This window comes from Doryrhamphus excisus, linkage group LG6 (genome assembly GCF_037039965.1).
Source record: "Doryrhamphus excisus strain RoL-2023G ecotype Guam linkage group LG6, RoL_Dexc_Guam_v1.1, whole genome shotgun sequence".
Taxonomy (NCBI): domain Eukaryota; kingdom Metazoa; phylum Chordata; class Actinopteri; order Syngnathiformes; family Syngnathidae; genus Doryrhamphus; species Doryrhamphus excisus.
In genome coordinates this window covers 10,706,856-10,723,621 of record NC_136362.1, presented here as the reverse complement: position 1 = coordinate 10,723,621, position 16,766 = coordinate 10,706,856, and the positions used below count along the sequence as shown (strand labels likewise).

Below are 16,766 nucleotides of genomic sequence, written 5' to 3'. Positions count from 1 at the left end.
CTTGACAACACTGCATGCATCATAATTTTTTTTTTCCCTGTGACCCGAACTCCTTTTTATAACCTTGACATAGACAATAACATCGAGCTCGTGCCTGGTGGGCGATGACTTAGTGTCCCGAACGCCACCCTCACGCCTGCATGGCGCTCCACTGAATGGGCAGACAATCGGCCGTTATGCTCATCCAGCCATGGGGAGTCATACAGCTTTTCATACGGGTGGCGCTCGTATTTCGTAGTAGCGTACAACTCATACAGATGAGCGCCAGGATGCAAAAGGAACACAAAATACAACACTTGCTGATTAGCCTGGATAATAACGACCCGCAACACATTGTCCGGTACAGCTCTTAAGGAGTTGGGGAGTGATTTATACACTGTGTACAAAGCCACACTAGCTGGCTGAATGAATGAATGTAGAAAACTTGTTTACAACCTTCTAGGTAATACAAGTGTTAATGTGACTATAGGGGTGTTATTTCATGTCTGGAGGGCTCTAATAATGTTAAAGAAGGTTGTAAATAGGTTTTCTATATTCATTCATTTTCTACCGCTTATCCTCACAAGGGTTACCGGGGGTGCTGGAGCTTATCCCAGCTGTCTTCAAGCGAGAAGTGGGGTACACCCTGGACTGGTGGCCAGCCAATCACAGGGCACATATAGACAAACAACCATTCACACTCACATTCATACCTATGGACAATTTGGAGTCGCTAATTAACCTAGCATGTTTTTGGAATGTGGGAGGAAACCGGAGTACCCGGAGAAAACCCACGCATGCACTGGAAAAACATGCAAACTCCACACAAAGTGGAATCAAACTCAGGTCTCTGAAGCTGTGAGGCCTGCGCGCTAACCACTTTTTCCACCGTTACCAAACCTACATGGCCCCGGTTTAAACATCACTGACAGAAAAGAAAAGGTTATAAAGCAATTTCTGAAGCTTTGGGACTCTAGCCAACCACAGTGAGAGCCATTATCCACAAATGGCCAAAACATGGAACAGTGGTGAACAAAAACATTCATTCATTTTTAACCGCTTATCCTCACAAGGGTCACCGGGGGATGGTGGAGCCTATCCCAGCTGTCTTCGGGCGAGAGGTGGGGTACACCCTGGACTGGTCGTCAGCCAATCACAGGGCACATATAGACAAACAACCATTCACACTCACATTCATACCTATGGACAATATGGAGTCGCTTAGTTTGTTTTGTGCAGTATGCTCATTTTTACCAACATCACTAAATTCATCACATAGCAACTTAACACCCAAAAGGTGTACCTGATGCAAACTGGTGGCCAGCCAATCACAGGGCACATATAGACAAACAACCATTCACACTCACATTCATACCTATGGACAATTTGGAGTCGCCAATTAACCTAGCATGTTTTTGGAATGTGGGAGGAAACCGGAGTACCCGGAGAAAAGCCACGCATGCACGGGGAGAACGGGCAAATTCCACACAGAGATAGCCGAGGGTGGAATTGAACCCACCTGGAAGGTGCATCCCAGGTGTGCCTGATGACCAATCAGGTGGAGCTGGCATATATAAGAGGCAAGCAGTGCTGGCGCTCCTGGAAGTGTTTCTGTGTGGGTGACCATGTGTCCATGCTATTTGCTTTGTGCTATTTGCTTTGTTCTGTTTGCTTTGTGCTATTTGCTGTTGTTTATTTGTTGTTTGTGTCAGCTATTATTGTTTCTTTTGGTTTTGTGTAATATCCTTCAAACATCTAAGCATGCACGGCAGAAAATGAGGCATTTTTTGCAGCACTGTACGATTGAATTGAAACAAATTTCAATCAAGTACAAGTAAAAAAAAAAAAAAGACATTGAAATATTTTTGTATCAAAAAACTGTTGTGACAATAATTTATGACATCAAACCAAACTTTGTATATCATTGCAACTCTAATAAATGTATATACACATATGAATATATATGGGCTGCACGGTGACTTAGTGCTTAGTGTGCAGACCTCACAGCAAGGAGACACGGGTTCAATTCCACCCTCGGCCATCTCTGTGTGGAGTTTGCATGTTCTCCCCGTGCATGCGTGGGTTTTCTCCGGGTACTCCGGTTTCCTCCCACATTCCAAAAACATGCTAGGTTAATTAGCGACTCCAAATTGTCCATAGGTATGAATGTGAGTGTGAATGGTTGTTTGTCTATTTGTGCCCTGTGATTGGCTGGCGATCAGTCCAGGGTGTACCACGTAGAAAATGAATGAATGAGTGAATGAATATATATATATATATATATGAACTACTATGTATATGTGTAAAAAATGTGTTTTCCCGCTTCTTGATTTTTATTTTTTTGCATGTTAGTCACACTTAAATGTTTCAAATCATAAAACAAATTTAAATATTAGTCAATCATAACACAACTGAACACAAAATGCAATTTATAAACTATTATTAAGGAGAGGAAATCCAAACCTACATGGCCCATGTGTGCTAAAGTTATGCCTCCTATTAAAACATAGCTGAGATTAATTGAAACTTAAGTAATAAAGCCATTTTTAAAGGTTTGGGACTCCAGCAAACTACAGCAAGAGTCATTATCCACAAATTCCGAAAACTTGGATCATCCCAGGAGTGGCCTGCCAACGGATATCAGAAAAATATCATAGCAAGTAAAATACAGTGGTGGTAGTGTGATGGTCTTGGGCTGTTTTTGCTGTTTCATGACCTGGAAGACTTGCTGTGATGATTGGAAGCATGAATTCCGATAAAGGAGAATGTCCGGCCATCTGTTGGTGACCTCAAGCTGAAACCAACTTGGGTTCTTCAGCAGGACAATGATCCAAAACATACCAGCAAGTCCACAGTCCAAAAACCAAATGAAGACTTTGGAGTGGTCTAGTATTGTATTGAATGAACTGTCAACCTTATCATCTTTAACGGAAGGAAGGAAGTTTGTTTCGCCGAATAAGTGAATAAGCACGCAAACAGGAAATGAGATAAGTATAGTCTGTTCGTAAAACATTATTTATAAATATTAATAATATTAATGCATGTTTTGGAGCTCGCTATCACTTCACTTGCTCTTCTTCTCCTGCTCCTCATCTGATGGTAAAGATGAGTTTGGGCTCTCAGATGGTTCTCCATCACTTCCAGAGTCATCCTCCTCCTCCTCATCATCATCACTATCGCCGCTGTCGTGTTCTGCATGGAAAAATAACCATTTTTTTAGTGTCCATCACCCCCGTGTTTATTTGAAGGCTTTTCACCTTCTAGCAGCTTCTTCTGAATGAGAGGAAGGAACTCGCGAGCTTCAGGGTTCTGTGGTTCATAGAGGAGAACTGAAGAGACAGCATTAGAGTGCTATTAGCAGCAGCTGATGGATGCGGAGGTCTAGATGTACTACGTACTCATCTGGCAAAGTCTTCTGGCCTGCTGGAGGTCCTTAGCCTTCAAAGCTCCGAGGAACTGAAAGCAGAGATGTCGACTTAACATCTCGACATATGGTTGCTTTCAGTGTCACCTCACCTCAATTTTCAGTCCGACTGGAACCTGAAGGTCTTCTTCTGTGTTCTCCCCACTTTGTTTTGCGTTCTCGTTTTGCATGGCAGGTATTTCCTCCTGGAAACATCAGAATGGTAATGGTTTAATTTCATTTGAACATGCATCAGATTACAATTGAATGCATCACATAATCAGTTCACAGTTCCACATGTCCAAAAGGAGTAGGAAAAAGCAAAGCTTATTAAATCCTACCCCTCCGTCTGGTACTTTTACAATCAGTAACTGTTACATTTGTTCACTTCCTGCTTTCCTAATATAGTTTAATTTAAAATTTAATATTTTAAATTTTAAATTTTAAATTTTAAATTTTAAATTTTAAATTTTAAATTTTAAATCTAAAATTATTTTTTTTAATTTTTAATTTTTAATTTTTAATTAATCACATACTGAAGTATGAGGTGATATGACCATACAATGACCCTCCATTTGGTACTTTTACAATCAGTAAATGTTACATTTGTTCACTTCCTGCTTTCCTAATATAGTTCAAGTTTTTTTTATTTTATTTTTAATTTTTTTTTGTCACATACTAAAGTACGAGGTTCATTTTAGAAATAAGGAGTTAGTATGTTCTCTGTAGGCGGCATTATGAATTATCCTTACTGACCTTTTTTGCAGTACATTTAGCGAGTGAAGATTGCTTTTATAGTTATTACCCCATATTTCCACACAATAAGTAAGATATGGTAGAACCAGAGAGCAATAAAGAGTGTGGAGTGATTTCTGATTGAGAACAAATTTTATTTGTTCAATATTTAAATATCTCTGACCACCTTATGTTGTATATTTGTAATATGAGGTTTCCAGCTCATATTTTCATCTATTATGATCCCCAGAAATATATTTTCCTTCACCTTTTCAATGTGTATACATTTGTACACATTTGTCTATTTGTATTTGCTGGTGCGTGTCCTTTCTGCTGTTACCAAACAACATGATTTTAGTTTTATTTAGGTTACTTAGAATAATCACGATCTCGATGTGTTTCCACTGTCAATTCGCAGTAGAAGTCGGTCCCTGAGGTCGCCCTTCAACCCTACCAATACGAGTGCGTTTTATTGGTCGTGTCGTTTGACATTGCATACATACATCTGATCACCGGCTCACAGACGACAAGTAATTATTGTCTGGATAATAATAATAATAAAAAAACCATGCAGTCCAACCAGTGTAATTTTCAATAAAACTCACTGGCTTAGGATGTACAGTCACGTTGTAGTCAAAGGTACTGACAAGGTAGCACATTATACTGCATACTGAGCTGTAAAATACAAGCTGGATATGCTAATCACCATGCTGGCATGGCTGTATAGTACTATGATGGATGTAGGATGTCATGTAGTGGAGCTTTAGTACTTATTTGCAATGGGGGGAGTTGAATAGTGGCTTGTAAATGTACACTATCGCACATTTTACCCACATGAAGAAACTTTATAAACACTTTTACATGAGCAGTGGAATCATATTCACATAATTACCATGAAAGGAAATAGTACTATTATTAATACTATTAATACTATAGTAATATAACTAACTATTAATATAAATTAATTCATTTTCTAGCAACGTCTTATAGTCTGAAATATTTCATTCTACACAACTCTTACCCAGTTGTTGTTGAAAATGAAGCCAAAGCAGAGTAGAAACAGATGAATACTTTACAATGGACTTGCTTGTTTGTAGCACGTGAACTGTTGCCATGCAACAAGGTGGCGATGCCATGTTGCCGTAACAACACTCCAAACATCGCCTTTTCGACTCAATACCGCCCCCTTCGATAACGGAAGGTATTGCTTCTCAGCGTTGTAATATGGATGAAAAAGATTATTGTTAATATAAACTTTGCCTTTTTTCTCCTTTTACGTACATTTTTGATGTTGTTTTTTTATTTCTTTAAATAATATTTAGAGTTTATTTTTAAATATTTTTTGCAATGCTTTATTCCCAGATTATAACCTATTTAAGGTATAAAAGTATTTTATTTTGTTTATCATAATATTCATATTATGAAAAAAAAATACTTTAAAATAACAGCATTTTTTCGTATTTCAACTCCATATCACTTTCCTCACATTATTAATTTATTCTCATAATTGTGACTTTTTTTCTTGTAATATTTGGACTTTATTACAGCTGTTTTTCCAATTTTTGCAGTTTTTTTACAACTATTTCAAATTTTTTCTTGTATGTTTTCTTCTTTCAATTATTCCAATATTTGGACTTTTTGCCCAACCAAAATTTTCAATGTTATTGTTTTGTTTGTCATAATATTATGACTTTAAAAAATAAAATGTTTTTATTTAATATTTTAACTTGATGCTACTAAAATATTTTTTTCTCATAGAATTACAGCATTACTCTCATACAATTATTTAGTTTTACTTCATATTTTCAGTAAAAGTATTTTATTTTGTTTCCCATAGTATTCATATGATGAAAAAAATTACTTTAAAATAACAGCATTTTTTTTCATATTTCAACTCCATACCACTTTCTTCACATTATTAATTTATTGTCCTATAACTGTGACTTTTTTTCTTGTAATATCTGGACTTTATTACAGCTGTTTTTCCAATGTTAGCAGTTTCTTTTTACAACATTTCAAATTTTTTCTTGTATGTTTTTTTCTTCTAATTATTCCAATATTTAGATTTTTTGCGCAACCAATTTTTTAAATGTTATTGTTTTGTTTTGTTTGTCATAATATTATGACTTTAAAAAAATAAATTATTTTTTATATATTTTAACTTGATGCTACTAAAATAATATTTTTTTCTCATAGTATTACAGCATGATCCTCATAAATTACTTTGTAGTTTTACTTTGTTTTCACTCCAATCTTGTTAAATTACAGCTGATTTTTCCATTCTTCTTGTTGTAGTTTTAGGTTCAGTGTTAAAATACATCTTTAAAATTAAGATTAAAATGCAACACATGACCAAAAACATCATATTTACATTTTGTCTTTCCTGGGAATTTTCTTGAGCACGTTGCTGCTTGCGTCCACCTTGCACGTCCTCCATCTTTCATCCAATAAGTGGCTGTAAGCGGTACATTAGCTGTGCATATGTTGAAAAAGCCGCTGTCAATCTACGTGTGTGAAATGGAGAGAGATGACGGCTCCGTGAGTGTGGCTAATGGGTTCAGGTCTCAAACGCTTGACTTTTTTTTTTAAGGGTTGTCCCAAAACATCAGTACAATGTAAAGTGACAGACTTGTCACAGAGGTTAAAAGTCGTCCCATGATGGACAGGTGTGTTCATTGAGATGACTCTGTGGAGGAGTCGTTCAGGAAAAAAACAAATGTTGCACTCTTACAGTGGGGGTGACAAAGTGTGCAAACCCTTTCCTGATTTCTTTTTGTCACACTTAAATGTTTCAGATCGTCCAACAAATGTAAATATTAGTCAATGACTACACAAATCAACACAAACACATCACGTCATGCCGCTAAGGAAAACAGGAGCCATTCATTCATTCATTCATTTTCTACCGTTATCCTCACAAGGGTCGTGGGAGGTGCTGGAGCCTATCCCAGCTGTCTTCTGAGGACGAGAGGCGGGGTACACCCTGGACTGGTCGCCAGCCAATCACAGGGCACATATAGACAAACAAGTGTACACAAGTTGTATACAAGTGTACAGTGACAGTTATGATGTCGTCACTACCAACATCACTAAATTCATCACATAGCAACTTAACACCCAAAAGGTGTACCTGATGCAAACTGGTGGCCAGCCAATCACAGGGCACATATAGACAAACAAGTGTACACAAGTTGTATACAAGTGTACAGTGACAGTTATGATGTCGTCACTACCAACATCACTAAATTCATCACATAGCAACTTAACACCCAAAAGGTGTACCTGATGCAAACTGGTGGCCAGCCAATCACAGGGCACATATCGACAAACAACCATTCACACTCACATTCATACCTATGGACAATTTGGAATCGCTAATTAACCTAGCATGTTTTTGGAATGTGGGAGAACGTGCAGAGGGTGGAATTGAACTCGGGTCTCCTAGTTGTGAGGTCTAGGTGGCAAATGTGTAAATGTGCAGGTGTACAGTGACAGTTATGATGTCGTCACTACCAACATCACTAAATTCATCACATAGCAACTTAACACCCAAAAGGTGTACCTGATGCAAACTGGTGGCCAGCCAATCACAGGGCACATATAGACAAACAACCATTCACACTCACCCTGAACGCACCCTGACAACAAGATACCTCAATCGGATTGGGGAAAGGAATATTCCACCCCTGTGAATCCGATTATATATTCATTCGGATTGGCACTTTTCTTTCGGAATGATTTAGATTCTTTTCGTTTGAGCAAATAACCCGAATGGAATTGGAATATGTGAGTCCATGTAAACGTGGTTATTATTTGCCTTAATGCGACATAAGAAGCGATACACACGTCTCTGGTCCTGATTCCACAATTGGTATCGATACCACATCCTATTAAAGTTGAGGAAAGACAAGTCAAATACTAAATGGGTTTTCTTTTTTTTAAGATGGGGTACTGGCATCGCCTCATAACAGATGGACCCAACCTGCACACAAACACACATCCATCAGACCCACACCAAGCCACCTGCCATATACGGAAGTTTGATGGGAAAATGTATTCCGTCCAGATGACGCGGTAACTGAATCATTTCACACTTCAGTGATCCTCTGCAATTTTATTGTGTACATGCGAGCGCTGTGTGTGTGTGTGTGTGTGTGTGCGGTAACCTGGTCTATTAGTGTGCAAGGGACATAATGTCTACTGCAGAGACTTCACGTGCTTCACGCACGTTTCCATATGATGAGCCCTGGGGCCACCTTGAAACAGAACGCAGACACAAAAGGGCGGCTGACACCTTGCAATCTTGCGCTAACGTCACCGCGTGACATGTGACATGTGACATGTGACATATACTCTAGCCAATGAACATAATGTTGACAATGTAGCATCATTAATAGGGAGCAGCTTTAAGAAAAATAAAGCTACATCCGCTTGTCATTGGAAGGACTTGATCCTGGGGTTCTATTTGCCTTATACGTATGTTTATGTAGAGCCTTAATGCTCCACTGTGTCCTCAGGCGGAGACTTTTATGAAGCATCTGTGCAGGTCTATCAGTGTTGAGGCGGTAGATGATCAATCCATCCACATGCGGCGCATTATAATAAATGCAAATTACAATCAGAGCGGCCTGGAGAGGATAATTGCTCCATTATGGCTTCTGTGTGTGTGTGTGTGTGTGTGTGTGTGTGTGTGTGTGTAGCACAGAAAAAGAGAGGAGGAGGAGGTAGCCAGCCGCTTGCATCACATTCAAGCTACATAACAGGACGAGAGAGAAGCTACAAGTATCGACTTATTGTTGGACACTGTTCCATATTTCCTGTACGAATGCCAAGTCGGGCTAATTAAAGCTTTTGACGTAACCGCGGTTCACAAATCAAAAGAAAGCCACACACATGATGCTCACAGTACAAAAATTGAGAGGACACGTCATTGAATTTCATTCCTTTCCAGACGTGCTTTGCAAGTATTGCAAGTTTACTGCAAGATTTCAAGAAACTATTGCGAGATTCTGAGAGATTTTTTTGCAATTCTGAGTAATGTTTTCGAGATCTTGAGTAACTTTTATTAAATTCTGGGAATTTCTTTTGCAAGATCCCAGTAAAGTTTTGCAAGAACCCAAAAAACTACTGCAAGATTTCAAGAAACTATTGCGAGATTCTGAGAGATTTTTTTGCAATTCTGAGTAATGTTTTCGAGATCTTGAGTAACTTTTATTAAATTCTGGGAATTTAACTACTGCAAGATTACTCCAAAAAACTACTGCAAGATTTCAAGAAACTATTGCGAGATTTTGAAAGATTTTTTTTGCAAGATCCAGCAAAACTGTTGCAAGATTCTGAGTAGTGTTTTCGAGATCTTGAGTAACTATTATTAAATTCTGGGAATTTGTTTTGCAAGAACCCAAGAAACTATTGCAAGTTTACTGCAAGATTTCAAGAAACTATTGCAAGATTCTGAGAGATTTTTTGCAAGATCCAGAGAAACCGTTGCAAGATTCTGTGTAATGTTTTGGAGATCTTGAGTAACTATTGTTAAATTCTGAGAATTTGTTTTGCAAGATCCCAAGAAAGTTTTGCAAGAACCCAAGAAACTATTGCGAGTTTACTGCAAGATTCCAAGAAACTATTGCAAGATTCTGAGAGATTTTTTGCAATTCTGAGTAATGTTTTGGAGATCTTGAGTAACTATTGTTAAATTCTGAGAATTTGTTTTGCAAGATCCCAAGAAAGTTTTGCAAGAACCCAAGAAACTATTGCGAGTTTACTGCAAGATTCCAAGAAACTATTGCAAGATTCTGAGAGATTTTTTGCAATTCTGAGTAATGTTTTCGAGATCTTGAGTACCTATTATTGAATTCTGGGAATTAGCTTTGCAAGATCCCAAGAAAGTTTTGCAAGAACCCAAAAAAACTATTGCAAGTTTACTGCAAGATTTCAAGAAACTATTGCGAGATTCTGAGAGATTTTTTGCAAGATCCAGAGAAACCGTTGCAAGATTCTGTGTCATGTTTTCGAGATCTTGAGTAACTATTATTAAATTCTGGGAATTTGTTTTGCAAGATTCCAAGAAAGTTTTGCAAGAACTCAAGAAACTATTGCAAGTTTATTGCAAGATTCCAAGAAACTATTGCGAGATTCGGAGAGATTTTTTGCAAGATCCAGGGAAACCGTTGGAAGATTCTCAGTAATGTTTTCGAGATCTTGAGTAACTATTATTAAAATCTGGGAATTTGTTTTGTAAGATCCCAAAAAAGTTTTGCAAGAACCCAAGAAACTATTGCAAGATTCTGAGATATTTTTTGCAAGATCCAGAGAAACCGTTGCAAGATTCTGAGTAATGTTTTTGAGATCTGGAGTAACTATTGCTAAATTCTGGGAATTTGTTTTGCAAGATCCCAAGAAAGTTTCACAAGAACCCAAGAAACTATAGAAACTATTGCAAGTTTACTGCAAGATTTCAAGAAACTATTGCAAGATTCTGAGAGATTTTTTGCAAGATCCAGGGAAACCGTTTTCGAGATCTTGAGTAACTATTATTAAATTCTGGGAATTTGTTTTGCAAGATCCTAAGAAAGTTTTGCAAGACCTTGAGAAACTTTTGCGAGATTCTGAGAGATTTTTTTGCAAGATCAAGAGAAACCATTGCAAGATTCTGAGTAATGTTTTCGAGATCTTGAGTCACTATTCTTAAATTCTGGGAACTTATTTTGCAAAATCCCAAGAAACTATTGCAAGTTTACTGCAAGATTCCAAGAAACTATTGCGAGATTCTGAGAGATTTTTTGCAAGATCCAGAGAAAACCATTGCAAGATTCTGAGAAATGAGAAATGAGATCCTGAGTAACTCTTGTTAAATTCTGAGATTTTTTTTGCAAGATCGTTTTTCAGTGCAAAAGAACAAGAAAACAATGTTCAATATGGCTTCCCCTGGGTGATTCGATTCCATTCGCATCGGATGACATACTGTACACATTGTAAAGTCACAAGTACATGCTAGGATGTGTTGTTTTGAAGCGCTACTATACCAATCATCAGATTATTTCATGTTCATGGTCAATTTCACGAAAACCACCAGGTTCTTTGTGTTTGGCTTTGTAAGCACCCTTCCACTTACCCTTTTCCATTTCTCTGACAAGTTAGAAAATAATGGAGCTGGTCCATCCGTCTCTCCCTCAGCACATTCCTCATTTCCTCACTCGTCAACTGCGAGTTTCTTCATTTTTCTCCCCCTCTCCATCTCTGTCCTTCCCCTGGATCATCCTTCTTAGAAGCTTTTTCATTCCACCCCATCCTTTCATCCCATCCATCTGCCTCAACATCTATGCCCGCAGCTGGGCTTTTGCTTGCTTCTCCTGCTGCGTCTTCTCCGCTGGCTGTCCACCAAAGGAAGAAGGAACTTGATGAAGATAATATTATGTTACTGTGCCACGTATATTACAACTTATTCTGATCTTAAAGTGCTTAAAATTATGTGAGAGCTTATGTTTGCTGTGTTGGTTTAGTTGGTTCAGGAATAGGTAAAAAAAATATTGCGAGATCTCGAGAAACTATTGTGAGATTCAGAAAAAAAGGAAGTTTTGCGAGACCTTGAGAAACTAATGCAAGATTTTTTTGAAATTTCTGTGAGATTCTAAGAAACCATTGCGAAATTCTTTTTGAGATTTTTTTTGCAAGCTCCAGAGAAACCGTTGCAAGATTCTGAGTAATGTTTTCGAGATCTTGAGTAACTATTGTTAAAGTCGGAGAATTTATTTTGCAAGATCCAAAGAAACCATTGTGAGATTCAGAAAAAAAATGTCTCCGAGACTCTGAGGAAGTTTTGGGAAACCTTGAGAAACTATTGCAAGATTTTTTTTGAAATTTCTGTGAGATTCCAAGAAACCATTTTGAGATTCTGAGATATTTTTTGCAAGACCGTTGCTGACCGTTGCAAGATTCTGAGTAATGTTTTCGAGATCTTGAGTAACTATTGTTAAATTCTGGGAATTTGTTTTGCAATATCCCAAGAACTTTTTGCAAGAACCCAAGAAACTATTGCCAGATTTTTTTGAAATTTCTGTGAGATTCCAAGAAACTATTGCGAGATTGTGAGAGATTTTTTTTGCAAGATCCAGAGAAATCATTGCAAGATTCTGACTAAGAAATGTTTGTGAGATCTTGAGTAACTTTTGTTAAATTCTGAGATGTTTTTTTGTAAGATCCCAAGAAAGTTTTTCAAGAACCCAGGAAACTATTGTGAGATTTTGAGAATCGTTTGCAAGATTCCAAGAAACTATTGTGAGATTCTGAGAGATTTTTTTTGCAAGGTCCAGAGAAATCATTGCAAGATTCTGACTAAGAAATGTTTGTGAGATCTTGAGTAAATTTTGTTAAATTCTGATTCTAAATTTTTTTTGTAAGATCCTAAGAACATTTTGCAAGAACCCAAGAAACTATTGTGAGATTTTGAGAATCGTTTGCAAGATCTCAAGAAACTATTGCGAGATTCTGAGATATTTTTTGCAAGATCCAGAGAAACTGTTGCAAGATTCTGAGTAATGTTTTCGAGCTCTTGAGTAACTATTGTTAAATTCTGAGAATTTGTTTTGCAAGATCCCAAGAAAGTTTTGCAAGAACCCAAGAAACTATTGCAAGTTTACTGCAAGATTCCAAGAAACTTTTGCGAGATTTTGAGAGATTTTTTTGCAATATTCAAAGAAATCATTGCAAGATTCTGACTGAGAAACGTTTGTGAGATCTTGAGTAACTTTTGTTAAATTCTGAGAATTTTTTTGTAAGATCCCAAGAAAGTTTTGCAAGAATCCAAGAAACTATTGCGAGATTTTGAGAGATTTTTTTTTTGCAAGATCGAGAGAAATCATTGCAAGATTCTGACTAAGAAATGTTTGTGACATCTTGAGTAACTTTTGTTAAATTCTGATAATTTTTTGTAAGATCCCAAGAACGTTTTGCAAGAACCCAAAAAACTATTGTGAGATTTTGAGAATCGTTTGCAAGATCTCAAGAAACTATTGCAAGTTCACCGCAAGATTCCAAGAAACTATTGCGCGACCTTGAGAAGCCTTTTTAAAATTTCTTTGAGATTCCAAGAAACTAAATTCAGATAATTTTTTTTGTAAAATCCCAAGAAAGTTTTGCAAGAATGTGAGATTCTGATATATTTTTGAGATCAAAAGAAAATTCAAGGTTGCAAGAAAGTTTTGCAATATCCAGAGAAACGATTTTCTATTTCATTTTGCAACTCAGCTGCCGAGAGATATGTCATTTTTGATTGACATCTCCATTAAACCACCTCACTGACTCAAGGACAAACCAGGATGCATTGCCATGGGAACCCAAGCCAAAGGAGACCCCCATCTTCTTGATCCCTTTTTTTTTTGACAGGTTTGCAAGTCTGTCGTTTTCTGCTTTCCAAAGCTCACCAATGTACAATTACAACGTGCAATTACCATTACCAGGAGAATGTCGACAGCGGTGAGTCATGACACTTGAAATCGTCGTCAAAGCTTTCTTCGGGTCAGTACGATACAGCAACAACGAGCTGACGTTTTTTCTGACTTTCCCACTCAGGAAACCGTTTTCAAAAAATACAGTTTTAATACCGTAATCTCCCTTCTGGAGATTGTGAAATATTCATTCATTCATTCATTTTCTACCGCTTATTCCTCACAAAGGTCATGGGGGTGCTGGAGCCTATCCCAGCTGTCTTTGGGCGAGAGGCAGGGTACACCCTGGACTGGTGGCCAGCCAATCACAGGGCACATATAGACAAACAACCATTCACACTCACATTCATACCTATGGACAATTTGGAGTCGCTAATTAACCTAGCATGTTTTTGGAATGTGGGAGGAAACCGGAATACCCGGAGAAAACCAGGGAGAACATGCAAACTCCACACAGAGATGCCCGAGGGTGGAATTGAACTCGGGTCTCCTAGTTGTGAGGTCGAGGTGGCAAATATGTAAATGTGCAAATATACAAGTGTACAGTGACAGTTATGATGTCGTCACTACCAACATCACTAAATTCATCACATAGCAACTTAACACCCAAAAGGTGTACCTAGTTTTTTGGAATGTGGGAGGAGAAAACCCAAACATGCACGGGGGAGAACATGCAAACTCCACACAGAGATGCCCCGAGGGTGGAATTGAACCCTGGTCTCCTAGCTGTGAGGTCTGCGCGCTAACCACTCGACCACTGTGCCGCCTATTGTAAATGATTGCTTCAATGAATCCATGTTTAACCACCGACATTTGCTTTTGTATGTCAATACCTGCCCAGTCATGCTAGTATTTATTATTATTATTTACTCAGGTGTTTCCTCACCTGGATATACAACCTCCGATGGATCCAACTCAGGTCTTCCCATTCCGTGTCTCTTCCATTCTTACAGAAGCACAACCAGAAAAACGAGCAAATTAGAGAAGCAAGCTTCTTCAGGCACGCCACGTGATTATACTAGCATAACACAAAGGTCCCATAAAGAAACCGCCGTCAGCTAAATGAAGAACAGAGTGTGGCATCATGCTTGTCATGATGCCATCAATCAAACCCGTCAAGCAGGAAGCCATCCATCCATTCATCAGGAAAAAACATCATCTCTGCACACTTCCTCTCCTTGGTTCATCTGGATTTGTGTGATTGTCCCGCTGTCATTTGCCTCCTTGTCCAGTGTTGGCTACAAGTCACCACTTTCAGAACGCCCGGCGTTGATAAGAGGTGAGGAATAACCAAACATGTCGGCCACGCGGGCGGGCAACCGCCTTTTAATATTTCACCGGGAAGAAGAAAAGCAGTGCATACATCATCGTGACAGAGGCAGAATGGAGAGAGACATCCCTCTGTTATCTCCACACGGGCACGCAGTGTCAGAGATTGATGGTACGAGTCTTTAATAGCGCCCTCACACACATATATATATATAAAAAAAAATCTCTATTTCAAACACAAAAAACATCCATCCATTTTTCTCTGACCTCCTCATCCTTCTGTCCGACTCCTTTTGGAAACAACTGTTGTTTTTTCGCTTTGCTGGAAGTACAATAACAAAGATGTCAACGGGGGTAAATTCGTTTTCAGGACTTTCAATACTGTCAAAGCATCGGAAATGGAAGTTACCAGTCGGTTGGTAGCTTTTCCTGAAATAAATAGCACACCGCCCCCCCAATAATAAAAAAAGTAGCTGACAGCCATACATGACTCTCTAATGGGGAGTGGTTAAACCTTAAGCGCAAACCGTTTAACCGTGATTTATGTCGCCGCTTGGCAAGGCTCAGGTCCTATTTCTTCCACGTAGAACGCAGTGCATGCAGTCGCTTTGAGTGCAATACACTCATCCGCTAATTCTATTTTTTGACTGGACCCGACACTCTTTAATAAGTAGGTCAAAAATGACTCATATTAGAATCAATGTATTTTTATGCAAATTTTGCAATTTTGGTTAGGAATAATCACTTGTATGATATTTAGTATTATATTTAGGACAACACAAGAATGATTTCAGGTTAGAAACATCTTCATTTTTCACTTTTTTACTTCTTTGAAAAAAAGGGCTGCACGGTGGTCGAGTGGTTAGTGCGCAGACCTCACAGCTAGGAAACCCGAGTTCAATTCCGCCCTCGGCCATCTCTGTGTGGAGTTTGCATGTTCTCCCCGTGCATGCGTGGCTTTTCTCCGGGTACTCCGGTTTCCTCCCACATTCCAAAAACATGCTAGGTTACACTCTGATACTGTGAACATCCAGCAGCAACACATCTAAATTGTCCATAGGTATGAATGTGAGTGTGAATGGTTGTTTGTCTATATGTGCCCTGTGATTGGCTGGTGACCAGTCCAGGGTGTACCCGAAGACAGCTGGGATAGGCTCCAGCACCCCCGCGACCCTCGTGAGGAAAAGCGGTAGAAAATGAATGAATGAATCAATGCATTTTATGCCAACTTGTATGATATTTAGTATTATATTTAGGATCACACAAGAATGATTTCAGGTTAGAAACATCTTCATTTTTCACTTTTTTACATCTTTGAAAAAAAAAAGGGCTGCACGGTGGTCGAGTGGTTAGTGCACAGACCTCACAGCTTGGAGACCCAAGTTCAATTCCACCAATTTTGCATGTTCTCCCCGTGCATGTGTGGGTTTTCTTCAGCATACTCCGGTTTCCTCCCACATTCCAAAAACATGCTAGGTTAATTAGCGACTCCAAATTGTCCATAGGTATGAATGTGAGTGTGAATGGTTGTTTGTCTATATGTGCCCTGTGATTGGCCGGCCACCGGTCTGGTATCAGGTTTGTATCAGGTACACCTTTTGGGTGTTAAGTTGCTATGTGATGAATTTAGTGCTGTTGGCAGTGACAACATCATAACTGTCACTGTACACTTAGTGTTTAGTGTGCAGACCTCACAGCTAGGAGACCCGAGTTCAATTCCACCCTCGGTCATCTCTGTGTGGAGTTTGCATCTTCTCCGCGTGCATACATGGGTTTTCTCCGGGTACTCCGGTTTCCTCCCACATTCCAAAAACATGCTAGGTTAATTAGCGACTCCAAATTGTCCATAGGTATGAATGTGAGTGTGAATGGTTGTTTGTCTATATGTGCCCTGTGATTGGCTGGCCACCAGTCCAGGGTGTACCCCGCCTCTT

General features: G+C 38.7%; 1 protein-coding gene across 1 annotated transcript; it reads right to left on the bottom strand.

Moving 5' to 3' along the window:
- Window positions 1-2,989: 2,989 nt before the first annotated feature.
- On the bottom strand, window positions 2,990-15,060 carry erich2 (glutamate-rich 2). Its single transcript, XM_078791398.1, has 5 exons — window positions 14,450-15,060; window positions 3,496-3,588; window positions 3,378-3,435; window positions 3,237-3,308; window positions 2,990-3,171 (listed from the first exon to the last, which is right to left on the bottom strand). Exons 2-5 carry the CDS (start codon window positions 3,571-3,573, stop codon window positions 3,044-3,046), a joined length of 336 nt encoding a protein of 111 aa, XP_078647524.1. The 5' UTR covers window positions 3,574-3,588; window positions 14,450-15,060; the 3' UTR covers window positions 2,990-3,043.
- Window positions 15,061-16,766: the final 1,706 nt, after the last annotated feature.

What these genes read in the sequence shown, in the direction of transcription:
- erich2 (XM_078791398.1), bottom strand. Translation starts at nt 3,573, where the DNA reads ATGCAAAACGAGAACGCAAAACAAAGTGGGGAGAACACAGAAGAAGAC. An exon ending in CAGTCGGACTGAAAATTGAG is followed by an intron (nt 3,436 to 3,495) that starts GTGAGGTGACAC and finishes CTCTGCTTTCAG; the next exon opens with TTCCTCGGAGCTTTGAAGGC. An exon ending in CAGAAGACTTTGCCAGATGA is followed by an intron (nt 3,309 to 3,377) that starts GTACGTAGTACA and finishes CTGTCTCTTCAG; the next exon opens with TTCTCCTCTATGAACCACAG.